The sequence below is a fragment of the Patella vulgata genome, chromosome 7 (assembly GCF_932274485.2).
Source record: "Patella vulgata chromosome 7, xgPatVulg1.2, whole genome shotgun sequence".
Lineage (NCBI taxonomy): Eukaryota > Metazoa > Mollusca > Gastropoda > Patellidae > Patella > Patella vulgata.
In genome coordinates, this window is record NC_065885.2 from 54189171 (window position 1) to 54208898 (window position 19728).

General features: G+C 35.2%; 1 protein-coding gene across 1 annotated transcript in view; it reads right to left on the minus strand.

The window, feature by feature from the left end:
* Positions 1-19728, minus strand: part of LOC126827770 (TBC1 domain family member 30) — a 51207-nt gene that overhangs the window by 24623 nt on the left and 6856 nt on the right. The window contains exons 2-4 of the mRNA XM_050557292.2: positions 19467-19631; positions 5088-5215; positions 554-679 (exon numbers count right to left, since the gene is read on the minus strand). Of these exons, the coding sequence (XP_050413249.1) occupies positions 554-679; positions 5088-5215; positions 19467-19631 (419 nt within the window). The remainder of the gene's footprint in view (positions 1-553; positions 680-5087; positions 5216-19466; positions 19632-19728) is intronic.

The following is a 19728-nucleotide window of genomic DNA, read 5'->3' on the forward strand; positions in this document are numbered from 1 at the left end:
ATCAGAACCTCTCCAAATTTCTTTGGGATCAGAACCTCTCCAAATTGTCTCGATTTTCATCAATAAACTTAAAGCATGGAGCACAATTAAAGTGATATCTTTATAGCATTTAGAAAGTAGAGTTCCTTGTACTATTTTATCAGTATGTCTGCGCTTGAATTTTCAATAATTAGGTAAATCTAGGGTTAATTCATTCTCGGTATCCCCAGTGGTCTTATTCCGTGCCTCTTCACTAACCCCTGGTTTCATCCATGGGGGAGACATGTATTCAAATTATCTGCCCTTGCTGACTATGCTATTTTTATCGACCAATCAAAAAAAGGGAAGTAAGTCTCATCTTGTTGCAACATCTGTGCTCTCTGTGCTCCCCCCTTCCGAACTCTGACGACATTGCATACCGGTACATGTTTCAGTTCGAAGTCAATGAACTTAATGAAGATCAACAGTTCTCCTTTTAGACCTTTAGACTAACCTGAATTTTTTTCGTAGGGCTATAAGTACATGAGATAAAATGATCTAGTCTATAAATAAACACTGTAATGACTGTACTAACCTTGACGATCTGTAAACCAAGTTTATTATCGTCTGGGTTGCTTTTTTCATTAAAAGCAAATCGAACTGTTTTCTCCCAATCAATACGCAAGTCTTTAATATGATTATCTGCGAGACTTAACCAAACCTAATAAAATAAAAGCAAATCACATTTACACTTAAAAGTATAGGGCATAAAAAAAAGAATATCAAAAGTATTCATCTAGTTCAATGGCTATAAATAAAGTTGCAGACTCAGTGCATACACATAATCCATGTTGTGACAAAAAGCCAAACAGATAAGAAATGGGGTTTGATGTCCTACTGTTCTGCTTCGATTGGGTTAATGAAGACAGGCATACCCCATACAGTGTGCTATGAGGGAAATTTTGCCTCGACAGCACTACGACCTACTCTTACATCGAATTCAAACTGGGATTTTTTGTACCACCAGGGCTGGATTTACCATTAAGCAAAATAAACACATGCTTGGAGCATCAAGGGAAGAGGGGGCACCACACAAATTTGCCATTGTCGGAACTACATTGCATCACCATACGTTGCAAAATTACAAATGGCCTGGTTCTCGATAAGCCCCTCGGTTGAAGTATATTAAAAATCCTAACAGAACGACTGGATAACACGTAAATATGGTACGTAAAATGAGCTTGGAGGATCTGGTCAAAATCTTTGCAATTAAAAAAAAGTAGGAGAAATTTTGCAATTAATAAACATTATTTTCAATCTTGATGTTAATTTGATTAAATCAAAAAAAACAAAAAAAAACTCTCTTATTTTATGGTTTATCACTGTATTAAATATATTATAGGGGCACTAAAATCTTTTAAGTGCTTAGAACCGGCCCTGTATACCACCCAGGTTTTGACAAATGCTAGCCAGATAATATTAGGACTATCAATAAGGTTTTGGTGCGTTTGTATTTCATGCAATGAATCCAAGAATATAAAATGTGTACAACTACATGTAGCCTATCTCTACCTTTTTGTATAAAAATTATTCTCTAGATTTCCATGAATTAATATATTTTATTCCATATTCTATTACTTGATTCATATCATTATTGTAGCATCCCTATATCATTTCATATTCTATTACTTGATTCATCATTATTGTAGCATCCCTATATCATATTTCCATGTAAATACTACTAAGTCTTCTTGTTATTTATGTATAATTTATAATATTTATACCCATGCATCATAATTGTATTGAATGCTGTGCCATTATCAGACCTGTTTGAGGTAAATGTGTACATTACATACTGTTGTCCTGTTAGTAAATCTATATTATAAGCTAGATTGAAACTACTGATGTCTTATTTGTAAATATTATTTGTCATATTGTTATAAATATATGTACATGTTTATATTGTATGCTTTCCTAAATGGATGTTTCAATACAATAAAATCTTATCTGTCATCATTATTTAACTATGATAGGTTGAAACCTTTTCCCCAATTTGTGTTTTACTACACAACGCTTCTTTCACAAAAATCTAATTCTGGCAAGGTTGACAATGGTAACCCTCATTCTGGAACTCAACTTGAGTACCCTTTCCGACATATAGAGAGAAATGGGGTTTAACATCCACTCGACACAAACTAGGTCATTTCGGGACTAACATATGGTTTAATTTTATTTCAATAATTCGCTTGGGCATATGGGTCTTTATCAGTGGGAGGAAACCGGAGGACCCGGAGAAAACCCACGAGGTTGGACAGGCAACCCTACTCCTTGTCACGTACAACCGGGGATTCTTTCCGACATGTAAGTATAGAACTAATTGATTAATAATTGAATAATAATTACTCAAGTTCCAGTTGCCAACCAATATAAATTAGCCTGAAGCCTAATGAGAGGAAAATCCTTGTTATGTTAAACATGCATTATGCAAGAGCAAAATCTGCTTATTACAGGTCTTTCCTTAGGCCTGAAATGTTATCTAAATTATCAATTAGACATTTATTAACTTATCCAGACCATAATAAACTCTCAATGTCAAGGCTAGCCTTCGATGTGGGCTGGATTAGATTCCTATATGCTGCTAACGGCCAAAGATAATTAAATCAGAAAAAGTGGATAATTGAGACTATGCTGTTTATATTAATGATTTTAGTAATGATAACCAAGACTATGCAAAAATTTCACCGGCTTCTTTCTCGGCTCATAGTGGATCGATTTGACTGAAATTTTCATAAAATTACCTTTACACTATCTAGTTTTTAACTATTATAGTGAGAATTACCATCTCTTTATCTTATCTCCCATAATGTATCTTTAATTATAATCTAATTGTCAGTATATGAGACATTGATCTAATAAAGATTACAAAGTTACGGTTTCTTGGAAATAATTCACAAACAGCTGTATATTAAATACTCATTAAGTTAATACAGCTTAAGTTCAGCCAGGAACATAACCGGAGAGATGGTCAGTCATATGTCCACTTATAATCTGATTCTTGGACATCGTGTACTGTCCTCTCTCTACATGAATAAAGCAATGAAATGGAATATTGTTGACACATCAGCACCATATGGTATATGGTGATCACAACGAGACAACTCTCGAGTCTCCACATGAACACTTGACCTTAGATTGTAATGTGGTTATTGAACCAGAATGTACACAATGTAGTTATAATAGAAGTTTAATCAGCGGTCTGGTATTGTAGATATTAACAACCCCTCATCCCAATGTTTTATCGTCTACAGTACATCTGAGGGCAGACAGAGAGAGAGAGAGAGATAAATGGGGCTTAACGTCCACTTGACACAGACCAGGTCATTTCGGGACTAACATATGGTTCATTTTTATTTCAATAATTCACTTGTGCGTAGGGGTCTTTAGCAGTGGGGGAAAACTGGAGAACCCGGAGAAAACCGACGAGGTTGGACAGGTGACCCTACTCCTTGTCACATACAACCGGGGAATCGAAACCATGGCAGTTGACTCAATGACAGACCTTATGATAAAGCGCTCACATGCTAACCATTCGGCCATCCACCTCTACACCCCTCCCCTGAGGGCAGACAACTAAGTGTTCTCGTTTAACCCCAACCTGAACCCAATGCTATAGCACTGGTGTGGGACTGATATCATTATACATGAATAACAGACCTTAAGATCTACAGCATAACTGAGCTTAAAATTAATCTATTATTGAATAAAAAATGGTAGGCCTATTTATTTTGTTTTCATTACTGAAATTTGGCCTAAAAAATTGTCAAATAATTTTCAAGGATTTTCTATAGGATCAGGAATCAGATATATTGGTCTGTGTGAATCTTTAAGCAAATCACAGGCGGTTTTATCAAGTTTCTGGGCTAGCATTGATTTCTACTCTTAGACAGCATATTTCACAGTTGAATAATCACATCAAATAAGAAATTAGAAAAAAGTGAATAAATGTGGTATTATGTAAAAACTATATATACAGCAATTTTACCAATTTCAAATTAATACCACACGATTGATGGTCTTGTAATATTTTTGATGAAAATAATATGACATTCAGTAATATATTTCTTCTCAATTTGCATTTACATTTGATATTAAACATTAACTAATGACTAGTAATGTACAGTAGGTGAAATGAAATGGGGTTTAATGTCCTACTGTTCTGCTCCGACTGGGCTAATGAAGATGGGCATATATGGCAGACAATGTGCTATGAGGAAAATTTTGCCCGGACAGCGGCGATACGGTCTACTCTTATTTCAAATTCCAACTGTCAAGGGATCTTTTATGTGCATGCCAATCTGTACATCAGACCTCAGTTTTTTGTACCATCCAAACAACTATACGCTGTCCCTCATCAAGCCCTCTGTCCTGCACCCCTGACAGGGGGGAACCATGCCAGAAAATCCTGATGAACTTTCTCAGCCAATATAAGTGTAGGCTGTAGCACAGTATTGTGGGGAAAATTCCCCTCATAGCACACTGTATGGTGTATGCCCGTCTTCATTAGCCCAGTAGGAGCAGAACAGTAGGACGCTAAACCCCATTTCATTTCATTTTATTTCATTTATGCGTTATGAATTTAAATCCTGTAAAATTATAATTTCATGCAAACAAAAGATCCTTTTAAATGAGCTAAATCGCTAACATTTGGGACTTAGAAATTGACACAAGTGGGTCGGAACTCATATAATACTGTAATATGAATGTATATAAACTGATATACATTCAATGGTTTCCGTTTTTACTCTAATTTCAAATCAGTTATGTTCCGCGAAATAAGCCAGCAGTCTCAATCGAATGCAATTTTCTAGCGCCTGGTTATTCCAGTCTACATACGCCGTTTGGTTTGGTGCAATATGTCTAGCCTCGTTCCTCGAGTCTCTTGCTAGAACTGGGGCTGAAACGCATTATGGTACACGATTTGTCTTAAATATTGGATATCAGAAGCCCATCGTTTTCCGGTAAGATCACAGCATCAATGTTGATTTAAATTGACAAATAATTTGTGTTTTCAATGTTGAAGATTTTGGAGGATATTAAGTTAGAGACTTAGCTACTTTAATTAAACTTACCTTTTTGCGGAAATCTCCTGGTATACCCATAGGAAGTCGTGCCACTGCTTTCATTGCATCTTTCCATTGGTCAAAGGCGTTATCACTTTGTAATGGTTCTATGCTAAATCTCATTCTGGTGTCTATTCCTGGAAACATATAAAAATAAGATTTTATGATTGGTCAATTGCAAGTATTAAAGTTTTTAACTGCAGATTAATACACCATAAACTGTACACAAAACCACTTAGTTCCACCTATTTCGAAAGCGCTGATACTTTAGAACAAACGTCAAATGTAGACTTTGATAGTCCGGTCAGACCCTGCATAATAGTCTTCACACAAAACATCTTGACTCATACGGTATGTATATTTAAAAAATCAGGCAAGCCTAACCTACATCAGGACCATCACAAGTTCACATTCCTCTTCTACTGATTGTCCTCCTAAAAACTGGTCAGTTGACCCATTTCTATCCATGAATATGTTATCTAACCTATGGGGATTCTCCAGTTTGATAAGCGTCATCAACATTAAATAATGGAGATTCTGCAGTTTGATAAGCCTCATCAACTTTAAATAATAGAGATTATCCAGTTTGATAATCCTCATCAACTTTAAATAATGGAGATACTCCAGTTTGATAAGCCTCATCAACTTTAAATAATGGGGATTCTCCAGTTTGATAAGCCTAATCAACTTTAAATAATGGAGATAGTCCAGTTTGATAAGCCTCATCAACTTTATATAACTTGGAGATTATCCAGTTTGATAAGCCTCATCAACTTTAAATAACAGGAGATACTCCAGTTTGATAAGCCTAATCAACTTTAAATAATGGAGATACTCCAGTTTGATAAGCCTCATCAACTTTAAATAACTTGGAGATTATCCAGTTTGATAAGCCTAATCAACTTTAAATAATGGGGATTCTCCACTTTGATAAGCCTTGAGCATCAACTTTAAATAATGAAGATTCCCAAGTTTAAAGGAGGTAAGTCTCTAACTCAATATCATCCAGTCTTTGCCATGGTCAATTTAAATCAACACTGATGTTGTTATCTTACCATGAAAAGATGAGCTTCTGGTATCTAATATTTATAAGACAAAATAAACATTTTAAAATTGGCACATGATTCACATGCTAAAATGTTTTCAAGGGTCATTTGTAATGAAGCAACTCGATCGATGGGGTTAAACATATCAAACTCACAGGGGAATACTACCGGTGTAGACTGGAATAACCAGGCATCAAAGACTGCCTTTCAATTTGGACACTTCGCATATTTCAACCCGAACATAACTGATTAGAAATTACAGTAAAAACATAAACAACTGAATGTAAATTAGTTTATATACATTCATATTACATTGGTTGCGACCCTTCTACATGTAGGTGCCAAAGAACAGAAATGAAATGGGGTTTAACATCCTACGTCCTACTGGGCTAATGAAGACGGGCATACGTGATACAGTGTGCTATGAGGGAAATTTTGCCCAGACAGTGGCACTACAGCCTACTCTTATATCGAATTCCAACTGTCAAGGGATCTTTTATGTGCATGTCAATGCGTAAATGGGACCTTGGTTTTTCATCCCATCCGAATGACTAGACAACTGTCCTTGTCAGGCTCTCCGACCTGCATCACTGACAAGGGGGAACCATGCCGGAAAATCTGGATGAACTTTCTCAGCCAAAGCAGGGATCGAACACCCGACCTCCTGGCAAGCGTCTTACCCACAGCCACCGTGATCCCCCAAAAGAATAGTGATTTAGCTGCTTTAATAAGCCTCAGGATGCAGATAATGATGTATCTTTAAATATTGGAGTTTCTCCAATGTGACATAATAATAATGAGCTGCTGATACAATTATAAAAATTTCAGTCTGATGTAATCCATCATGCACATCATTTTAATTAACGCTAATTGGGTCTTTAGTCTTTACATAACAGCACTGGATGAAATAAGACAGCGCCAAGGAGTCTGCAGGAGATTATAATTCTATGGTAAATTCTCTCTAAGTTATAGACTTATTAGTGTTAATGGAAATCTACAGAAGCAATCATTTGAACATGGGTGATCAGATTTGCGATATTGTCCAGACGATGGACTCACAATAGTAATATTTAGAACAGCTAGCACTGTGGAATATTGATGAAAATCAAGAGAGAAATGCCTACATTAAAAGTCTCCAGTTCTCTGACCTCAAAATTCACTTGTTTAAAGTCCAGAGAGAGAGAGAGAGAGAGAGAGAGAGAGAGAGTTTACAATCCACTTGAAACAAGCTAGGTCATTTCGAAAATAACATTATGGTACAATTTTATTTCAATGATTTCTTTGCCGATACAAGTAGTGGTCTTCAGCAAAAGGAAAATGGAGGATAAAACCAACAAGATGTCAAACCTTGTGTACTCAGAGGGTAAAACTTGATATACATGCAGAAAAAAATAACAATCAAAGTTGTAACTATAGATATATACATTTTTAATGATAAAGTGTATGAGCCTATCGCTGGCCTCTGCCAATCTAATAAATCAAACATGTTTGAAGTTTATTCCACAAGGTTTTCTTTCCAGAAAACATCAATATGTGGTCTGCAATTTACATCATTATCTTGCTTACAAGTCTGATTATAATTGAATAGTCCTGATCGCGAGAGAGAGAGAGAGAGAGAGAATGGGGTTTAACTCCACTCCACACAAACGAGGTCATTTCAGGACTAACTCATGGTTTAATTTTATTTCTATAATTTGCTTGCGCGTACGGGTATTTAGCAGTGGGAGGAAACCGGAGGAACCAGAGAAAACCCACAAGGTTGGACAGGTGACCCTACTCCTTGTCCCGTACAACCGGGAATTCGAAACCATGCCATTTGACTCAATGACAGACCTTATGATACAGCACGCACGTGCTAACCATTCGGCCATCCAAACCCCCTAGTCCTGATCGCACTAATGCTTCTAACCAAAACAGTGATTTCACTTCGATTCACATCCACTCAACACAAACCTAGTCATTTAGAGACTAACATATGAATAAATTTCATCTTGATAAATCGCTTGTGCGCAGGGATGAAACTGAAGGATCCAGAGAAAATCCACGAGGTTAGACAGGCGCCCCTCGGTGGATTGAGAAAACATTTCTTATTTAACTAAATTATTAGCCATTTATATTAACTGTTATCACATCTGATGCCATTTGGTCGGGTCGGGATCAATATTCACTAGAGGCCAACTCTGTCCTAGCAGACACCATTTTGGCTGGAGTCATTGACACTAACAACGAAATAGGATAAATGTTCCATCAATACTTCATAATACAGGATTTTATGACTGGCGAATGATTATTTTTATTTACTATGATTTATGTGCAATGCGAATACGAAGAATTTTGCCATGTGGCCCTAGCAAATGAAGTGCACTTTCCTTTCACGTCCAGGATCATATAACCAAGCATTTCAAAGCAATGCTTGTAGAATATATTTTCATAATTTTCATTCATAAAATGTAATCATTTTATTACATACTGAATATTGTCATCTATGTTCTAAATTAAATGTAGACCATAAAAGTAAAGGCTACATTCAGACACTAATCTCCTACACTTATTTCAATATAATCAAATGTATTCATTGTTTTAATCTTTTACAAACAGGGGCCCGTTTCACGAAATTTAAACTAAGATAAAATCCAAATTTTAGTAATTTGATTGGATAATATTAGATTGATTTTAGTGCTTAGCCAATCACAATTGAAGTATCTACTAAAATTTGGATTTTATCCTTAGTTAAGATTTCGGGAAACAGGGCCCAGAAGTTTTATTGCATAGTTTAAATTTAAGGATTTAATATTTAATTAAGCTTCTTCTACACCTTTAGGTATTGTCTTATAATTAACATATTTTTATTTGGTATTAGGGCAACATTTTAATGACCTTTTATTGCTGGTCAATTAAATTCATATCCAGATTATATAGTTGTAGTTGTTCCTGATTTTATGGAAGTAACCTACTAGGTTACAATGAGCTAACACTGCTAACCCTATAACAAGTAGAAACCTGAAGTTCTTCTTGCAATATGTCAGAATCCAAAAATATCCAATATTAATCCTGAGTCATGTTACCCAACTACCACACTTCTGTAATATTTTTAGCTTCATCCAATTCATGCTTCATTACCAAACATGTCTGTGGTGAAATATAACATCAAAGATCACTGAGAAACACTCATGATTCTTGAGACTTTTTACACAGTTACACTCAATGTATAAATGTATAGAGAATCTTTAGAAAACTGACAAAATGGACCGTTTTATGTTGACTCGCCACTGGCAGAAAGTCAAACTAATCTTTCATGTGATAACAATAATTGCTTTAGATGTCATGCGACACTTTTATCATAATTGGAGAAATTTTGAATCCCTTGCAATTAATAACATTATGAAAGTTGACTCTCTTAAAGGAATATTAATTCAATTATGGTTAAATTCTGTTCACTACATGTATTTACAAAAGATGGATGAGTTAAGATGTTTATTGCATCAAAACGTCCACTAAGGATAGCGTGCATACAAGTACATTTAGAATTGAAAATTTCTCAACATTTAAGATCCTCTGCAGAGGAGATTTAATGAATGGGATATGGTCAAAACAAACCAGGACAACCGATAACCTTCGCTATAATATCATCATTTGATGGACTTCTCTTTAATCTGTATGAATCCAATTCTGGGAGATAATATATACTGCTGATATTTGTTTTCTTATTGAGTATTGGATTAAGCTGTGAAAAACTATATATAACGGTATAAACTATGTGATAGTTCAGTTTATTTATATTGAAATTGTTGATTAACATCATTTTAACATGCGATATGTGCATATTTATTGAGTAATATTATATGATTTAAAAACAATTTGGAACCCGATCCACTCAGACAACATTCATAATCATACCCAAAAGGTTTAGGCCTCTCAAGTTATGTTTCGAAGTCATTAATTCTGTCCACGCAACAGAATATCCACCTACTTGACTTCGATTTACAACTGTCAAGGGATATTGTATTTCCAGACCAATTTGATCATGGAGTGACATCAGTGTTTTTAATCATCAGGCACGCTTTCCTTGTTAGCCCTGCATGTGCCACCCCTGTCCTAACTCAGTGTTCTGACGGCATGATTACCACAACACCACCTGTCCATGAAAAATGGCATGTGGCTGATTGGGACCCCGGCTGATTTAGACCTGGCTGATTCAGACCATTATTGAAATGGTACGAGTATATTTAAAATATGTTTGCATGTATTTATAGTAGACATATGGTTGTCCTAAGCAGCTTTGACTTTTGGACCGAATCAGCCATGATCTGAATCAACTATGGTTCGTATCAGCTTGAATTGAAAATTCATGAAACATGCCCTTTATTGGTAAAATCTAGGTTACACAACAGCCTCCGGGATAGGATCCCAATTAATATATTGATAATATCACACAAAGCATGAGCCAGTGAGATTTCTTTCGTCAACACACTTATTGTGTCAGATCAAACAACATCAATACCAACCTTTATCAGCTCGAATAAACATTCGTCGTTTGATTTTCCATGCTTCTTCGGGCGTAGTTGAAATGAATTTGGTCGAAACCAGACCAAACATATTGCCCTTGGTTCTCATGATGACTGACTAACTTTTCTCTATGAATCTTAATAATTAATTAACAGAAGATCCAACAATAAGTTTACAGAATTCAATTTCAAACCATTTGTAATTCGATGTAAATGGTAGATGTTTAAACGTTATTACTTAATGTTTGTGATAGATGCCATTTGTTGACGTTGTCTTCTTGTATACACTTTTTCTCCAAAACTTTAATTTCGATTATAGAAATAAACACTTAAGTTATTTTGTTTAAATAATTTGTTGCTAATTTCGTTGTGTGAATGACAGCTGTTATAAGATGTACTGAGTTTCAAGACAGAAATGTAAATCGTTGTTCGCTTAAAAGTTCCAAAAGTGTATGGTTGAGGTAGGCATAAGAGGATGAAATATAACCACAGCTATATATGGTAACCCAAAAGTGTTCAATTAAAGTTGAAATACCTGACTAAAATACTCCCAAACTACTTTTCCTACTGATTTGTGTCAAATTACCAACAATTTTTGAGTTGACAAGAAAACTTTTGGGATGTAGATTATATCCAACCAATGCCAGGAACTGACAAACTAGATCCATCAAAGATTGATGTGATTGGTCATTTATCGATCTTCTTCTTTTCTTTGACAAACGTAGAAATATTTTACTATTTCCCACGGTCAGCAAGACAAGAGGTAGATTCTTTTACTCCACACCACTACAACCCAGGTAATTTCATAAAGTTTTGATCAGCCGAACAAGTTTTCAATGCCAACTTCAATCAAGTTGAACTAGGATTAGCATTATTCAAAATAAACACAAGATTATCCCGGCTTTGGTCAGTTCTTATTCACCCCTTCTTATCGCCATTAAACGAAAGATCACGTAAATTGTAAAAAATGGCGACACATCTGCTTCTACTGTGTTGTAAACGGTTTGATCTTCTAAAAAACCGTTTTCAACATCTGTCCACTGTGGGCAACAGGCTATTGTTCTCATTATCTATCCAGGTCGTAACTCGATAAATTCATTCATTAGCAGTTTGGTGATGTCATATGACTGACAGACAACTATGGAATCTATAGTGAAAAGAGTCCAATGGACGCTATTCCTGTAAGCATTGCTTCCCGCCCACGTTCCTGCAACAACTATGTCGATCAACAGAACGATCGATACTTTATATGATCGCGCATCCTGGAAGACGTCAGGACTCGGTTGGCATGGTTCTGCGTGATGCTGTTCTTCTAAATTTGGCCAACGGTCAATCAATAGTTCATGTGTACGCTAATTTAAAGTCCATTACCGGTAATTAACACAACCTATTATGACGCAGTTTTTTAGGCGTCATTCATAAAACCACGTGCATGGATCATTTAAGCGCGAAAACAATACAACTGTCCGATGGCTATTATATTACGGGCTTTTTGTTAGTGGACCACTGCGTTGGAAAGCTATGTAAGGCTTACTTTCCTATAGTAATATAGGCATAGCATTTGCACGGAAAAGAGAACTGCAATCAAGAATCCCGACACACGCCATGCGGAGATACGTGTACGGGCCTTGTGGTCAGTTTTCGCGCCTTTCTTGAATGCTGTTAATAAATGTAGGTTACGAATTACGATACAGTTCTGGCAAAGTTTTTCGCACAAGTGTAGCCTAGGCTATGCGCCTTGGCTACTCAGACATTAGAATGACGTAAACCTATAAAAACTCCATCATTTAGTGTTTATCGGTTTGTTGCCCAAATTCACTTATTAATTTCACTTTGACAGTTTGATTTTGTGTTGGCACTCTGATCCCTCTCTTTCTAATTTGCATTGCTTGTGCTGTGTTCTTATGTGCCCCTGTGTTCTATCTGCTTTGTAAACTCTTTGTATATTTTGTATACAATACGGGCGGCAAACAATCTAAGGGAGATAAATCTAATTTCTATGGTTAATATTTCTGATTCGTGATCCGATTTAACAATTAGTTTTATAACCGTGCTTTTCGTATAGTTATTAATAGACTATAATTACCGATAGCCTACTTATACCAAAAAATGCTACGTCTACAATCCTGTTTCTGTGCATATTCTGTCAAAAACAGGTTTTTAATCTTAAAAGCTACAAATAATGAGCCAGGCTTATTTTTGGAAATGAAATGGGGTTTTAGGTAATAGGTGGCCTATTTTTTTAATAGAACTTCATTTATATGTCATAAATGTCATAATCGTGACACACATTATAATGTCTAGTGTCATAATCTAGAAGTTTCCCTCTTGCTTTGTAAAGATCAATAACAAAGATGAATATTTAACCCAAATTTGAAATAAAAGATTTTATAATTTCTACACCTGTAAAAATCAATAGCAATGGAATATAGGTTAACTTACCATAATACATAGCCTATATACATACATGTGCTTAGATAAGTAAAATATGTTACCAAGAATAGAATAATAAGTCCTCATAAACTCATTATATTTAATCGTTTAGATAAAAATTGACTTCATAAGCATGTATGCATGGTCATACTGTGCAAAAGTTGAGGTTAATTTGAAAAGAGCTCTGACTAATTATATTAATACATTTAGATAAGAATTGACATATTCTAATTACCATACCATGCCATCTCTGCTTATTGTTATTTTTTTTTAAATCCTACATGGTCATTTAGATGCGTAAAGGCGCTCTGATCAAAAATCAATACTTCCTGGCGGGGCAATATTGAGAGTGTTGGCCATTGAAAACGACCCGTTTTAGTACTATTTGAGAGGGAAAGTAGCATCTTTAGGTACGCAATACCCTTGTAATTCTCTTGTGCTCAAGGTAGACAACTCCCATATATCCTCCAATACCCTAGCGATGGTGGATTGGAGAAGTACTCAAGACTATTTGACCTAACATTTACTAGTCAAGATTCCATGTCAATTAAAACTAATGGAAATATATCTATTTTTGTCTCCTATAAAATGTTTACTAATATTAATTCAATGGAATCAACTAATGTCAAGCATTGTGTGTGACAGAACTTGAATCAGTACAAGAGTCTTATTTCCGGGCACTGGGGGTATATTTATTATTTTTAAAGGGACATAATGCCCAAAAAAACAATGATGACAGATTTTAGTGGTTTTACCCATTTCTAGATATGGCATTACTTACAATTATATAACTTTAAAGAATCTACCCTTTAATGTAGAAATATTGTGTCGGAAGATGGCTTGACACTTTTAAATAATCTCCACTTCTGAAATCCTGGCTAGTGAAGATGTGCTTTTATACATAGTGTAGTATCTTATTCACATCATGGATGAATAAACAATGCATATAGTTTACTATTTAATACTAAAGCCCTGGGCAATGTTTCTCGAAATCTTAACTAAAGATAAAATCCAAATTTTAGTAGATACTTGGCTAAGCACTAAAGTCAATCTAATATTATCCAATCAAATTACTAAAATTTGGATTTTATCTTAGTTAAAATTTCGTGAAACAGGCCCCAGGTTTACATACATGCAATAAAATATATTAAAGTTACTTATTTATCACCATTTGCATTTTTGGGACAATACAATAAGTAATTTTTCACTGCATAATACCATTAAAATGTACTAAAATTTATCATTTAATTGAGAAAACAAAACAAAAATATAAATAAGCAGTAGATAATCTCCCGGCTTAGATTCAATCAGATAAAAAAAAAAGAGGCCCATTTCACAGGTGGTGAGGGCTTGCATTGGCAGTCGAGCGGATGTCAAATATCTTTGTAAAACTGAATGAAACTGTACCATATTTTGACTGATTTTCTTTTAGGAGGGGGGTTGGATGGCTGAATGGTTAGTGTGCGCGCGCTGTATCATAAAGTCTGTCATTGAGTCGACTGGCGTGGTTTCGAATCCCCGGTTGTACGTGACAAGGGGTAGGGTTGCCTGTCCAACCAATTATTGAAACAAGCCAACAGTGAGGCTGATGTCCCCCACCGAAATAGGAAAATAATTAGAGGACACATATAAATTTATCACAAATTATCTTTTACAAAGTATTGAACAATCAAACAGTATATCTTTACTTATAGTCTAACAATCAAAGTAGGAGAGTTATTGCTTTCCAAAGTCTCGACCAATCAAATTGCGTATCGCTCTGCTTACCCTGAGCAGAAAATGCTCATTATCAAACTTAGTCAAGGTATTACTGTAATGAAACTATACACCAAGTTTCATCAATCTCACTTAATTAGAACTAAAGTTATCGTGTCCCAAAGCATCAACCAATCAAATTGCTTATCTCTGCTTACCCTAAGCGGAAAATGCTCATCTTCGAACTCCATCAAGGCATTGACCTAATCAACACATACACCAAGTTTGAACATTCTAGCTCAATTAGGAAGAGAGTTATCGTGCCCCAAAGTATCAACCAATCAAATTGCTTATCTCTGCTTACCCTAAGCGGAAAATGCTCATCTTCGAACTCCATCAAGGCATTGACCTAATAAACACATACACCAAGTTTGAACATTCTAGCTCAATTAAAAGTTATCGTGTCCCAAAGCATCAACCAATCAAATTGCTTATCTCTGCTTACCCTAAGCGGAAAATGCTCATCTTCGAACTCCATCAAGGCATTGACCTAATCAACACATACACCAAGTTTGAACATTCTAGCCCAATTAGGAAGAGAGTTATCGTGTCCCAAAGCATCAACCAATCAAATTGCTTATCTCTGCTTACCCTAAGCGGAAAATGCTCATCTTCGAACTCCATCAAGGCATTGACCTAATAAACACATACACCAAGTTTGAACATTCTAGCTCAATTAGGAAGAGAGTTATTGTGTCCCAAAAAGTGTGACGGACAGACAGACGGACAGACAGACGGACGAACCCATTTTAATAGTCCCCTGCTTTCTTCGAAAGGCGGGGGACAATAAAATTAAACCATATGTTAGTCCCGAAATGACCTAGTTTGTGTCGAGTGGACGTTAAACCCCATTTCTCTCTCTCTCTTTTAGGAAATTTAAATTTCACAACACAACATTGCGCGTTGCAACAAATGACAACAGTGACATTAAGAAACCATCATATTCCTGAAGCAATGGCCCGAGAAATCTCTCTTTCTGGCCATTGTTGGATTGACTTATAATACTTGAGCTTTAGAGGCAGTGTATCTATTCTTCCCGTTCAATCAAATCACTCCTAAGTACAGCAAAGTGACAGCCCTTCGTTTAATCTGGGATCTTCCCTAAAACTTTGGACATTGATTTAAGGTATTAAAGATAGGTAGCAAGACATACGCCCAAAGCAGCTAAATCGTCTGAGCGGTCGACAAGGGTTGTCGCATATTTATTCCTTTGTAGGTAATTGGGGGCCTTTACAAGACAGTTCCATACAGATCAGATAATAATTTTTGTCGTATGAGCGTTCACAAATTGTTGAAATTTGACAGGCTTTTTCGTTTTACTAATTTAACTAATGCATATAAATTTCATACAGATCAGATGATCACTTTTGTCATTCAAATGTTCACAAGGTTCACAATCGCCATAACTCTAGAAATTATTGACAGAAATTGCTGAAATTCAATAGACCTCTGTTTCACAATTTAAATGATGCATATAAATTTCATACATATCGGATGATAACTTTCATCAATCGAGCATTAACAAGGTTGAACAAAGTGAAACAAGGGCCATAACCTCTAGAAGTAATTATTGTAAATTGCTGAAATTAAATAGGCTTTGTGGTTTCACTAATCTAAATAATGCATAAATTTCATACAGATCAGATAACTTTTGCCGTTAAAGCGTTCACAATGTTCAACAAAGTGAAACAAGGGCCATAACTCTAGACATAATAAATGGAAATTGCTGAAATTCAATAGGATTCTCCTTTTTACTAATTTAAATGATGCATATAAATTTCATACAGATCAGCAGACAACTTTTGATGTCAGAGCGTTCGCAAGGTCCAGCAAAGTAAAACAAGGGCCATAACTCTAGAAGTAAGAAACAGAAATTGTTGAAATTCATTAGAATTCTTCTTATTACTAATTTAAATGACACATATAAATTTCATACAGATCTGCAGATAACTTTAGATGTTAGAGCGTTCACAAGGTGCAACAAAGTGAAACAAGGGCCATAACTCTAGAAGCAATTAAAGGAAATTGCCAAAATTCAAAAGGCTTCTTCGTTTCACTAATTCAAATAATACATATGAATTTCACAAAGATTGGATGATAACTTTTTGTGTTAGAGCGTTCAAAAGGTTCAATAAAGTGAAACAAGGGCCATAACTCTTAGACGTAATAAACGTAAATTGCTGAAATTCAATAGGCTTCTTTGTTTCACTAATTTAAATAATGCATATAAATTTCACAAAGATCAGATGATAACTTTTGCCATTAGGGCATTCACAATGCCCAACAAAGTAAAACAAGGGCCATAACTCTAGACGTAATAAACGGAAATAACTGAAATTAAATAGGCTTCTTCATCTCACTAATATCAACAATGTATATCAATTTTAAAACAATCAGATCATGACTTTTATTAGAGCGTTCACAAGGAATTGTGGACGACGGACGGGTGTGACAGCAATATACGTCCACATTTCCATGTGGGCGTATACAAATAGTTGATGGAATCATGGTACAATATACAGGTGATTGTTATATGAGAGTTGTGTGTGAAAACCATATGGTTGATATAGATTAACTTGTTACTAGTAGAACAACAGACTGTAAAATATTATTGATTTACAAGTCATTGTAAACAACTGTTGAACTCCTACATTATGGTCACCTAACAATATATTTTAAACAGCCATTTGTATTCAGTATCTGTTATTGTTATCTATAATATGACATTTGTTACTTGACAATAAATTTATCAAAATTTAATAATTATGCCTATGCCTGGTTAAATTTGGTAAGACCAATGTTCCCCACCTTAAGCCCAAAATAAGTGGATGGCAACTCATTAATTACTTGCACATTTATCTTTTTATAAAAATCTAGCAATTAAATTTTTATCTCTGCTAAAATGCTTATTATCGAACTTAGTCAAGGTATTGATGAAATGATACTATACATCAAGTTGCATCACTCTAGTCTCAGTCAATGTTAACATGTTCCAAAGCACTGGCAAAAAAAATTACATCAGAGTGTTGAACTGATCAGCAGTAAATATTCGCTTGACCATTACTATCACTGAAAGGGATGGCATCGGGGCGAGTTAATTAGCTCTAAATATTAACTTTTTTTCCTCTGTAAATCAAATTCTAAAACAATTTTTAAAATTATTAAGAAAAAATATAAATGTGTTGGAAGTATATCTGGATAAAAAATATTTTCTATTTAGTGTAAATGAGTAATAAAATAGTATGGAGAGGGATAAAATCAGTAAAAGCCACCAATTCTGCACAGACCAGTTTGTGTCACTGTGTCTGATGTAAACAACACAAGTTGAGGCTGTATGATGTTATGTCACACTTAGACTTTAGACCTATAATGCACATGAACTTAAAGTAGCTAAGTCTCTAACTCAATATCATTCAAAATCTTCAACATTGAAAACACGATTTATTTATCGGTTTAAATCAACATTGATGTTGTGATCTTAACGGGAAAAGATGGCCTTCTGATATCCAATATTTAAAGACAAAATAAACATTTTATAATTGGTACACGAATCGTGTACCATAATGCGTTTCAGCGCTATTTGTATTAAGGGACCCGAAAAACGAGGCTAGGCATATTCCACAAGTATGTCAAACGGTGACGCTATATTCTTATCTGGATAGCATGCCCAATAAATACTATCGGCGTAGACTGGAATAACCAGACGCTAGAGATAGAAATTCGGTTGAGAATACTGGCGTATTTCGCCGAACCTAACTGATTAGAAATTACAGTAAAAACATACATTCATATTACATTATTGTATGCGTTGCGACCCATTTGTGTAAATTTCTAGGTCCCAAATATTAGCGACTTAGCTCCTTTAATGAAATGAAATGAGGTTTACTGTCCTACTGTTCTGCTCCAACTGGGTTAATGAAAAGGGGCATATGCCATTCGGTGTGCTATGAGGGAAATTTTGCCCGGACAGCGGCGCTACGGCCTACTCTGATATCGAATCAATTTCAACTGCCAAGGGATCTTTTACGTGCACGCCAATGTGTACACGGGACCTTGGTTTTTCATCCCATCTGAGTCGGGCTCTCTGTTCTGCACCACTGACAAGAGGAAACCACACCGGAAAATACTGATGAACTTTCTCGGCCAACACCAGGATTGAACCCGTGACCTCCAGGATAGCAAGCCAGCGTCTTACTCACTTAGCCACAGAGTTATACAAGTTGTGGCAAGACTAAAGAAGGCAACAACAATATATGTCTACATTAAAAGCAGGAGTATAAACATATGCATTAGTAAGATTAGCAAAAAGAAGATAAAAAATGATTCCAAAACCAGAAGATAAGTTGAGTATATATGTTTAATTCTGATAAATACATTAGATAAAGGGTTACAGAGAAAAGATTCCCAAAACAGTAAAAATTCTGATAAATATTACAGACAAATAGATTTAAAAGATTCCAAAACCAGTAGAAAATTATGATAAATATTACAGAGATAAGATTCCAAAACCAGTAGAAAATTATGATAAATATTACAGAGATAAGATTCCAAAACCAGTAGAAAATTATGATAAATATTACAAAGAAAAGATTAAAAAGATTCCAAAACCAGGAGAAAGTATGAAACAAAATGACGGAATAGGAACTTACGTCTTTTAAGGGATGCTGCCTGAATAACAGCAGTAACAACATCACAATTACGTTGAAGTTTAGCCAAACGGCGATCCCGTCGTTTTAACTGTCTAATTAACCTGGCGGACATTTGATTGCTGCTTCGTTTTAAATCATCTCTCATTTTATACAACTTTGATAGACCTGCAGTAATAGATAATACATTAAATAAATACTTCAAATGTTACTCAGTTTTTAAAATTCATAAAAAAATAAGTAAACATACAGGGTACCAGTAAGT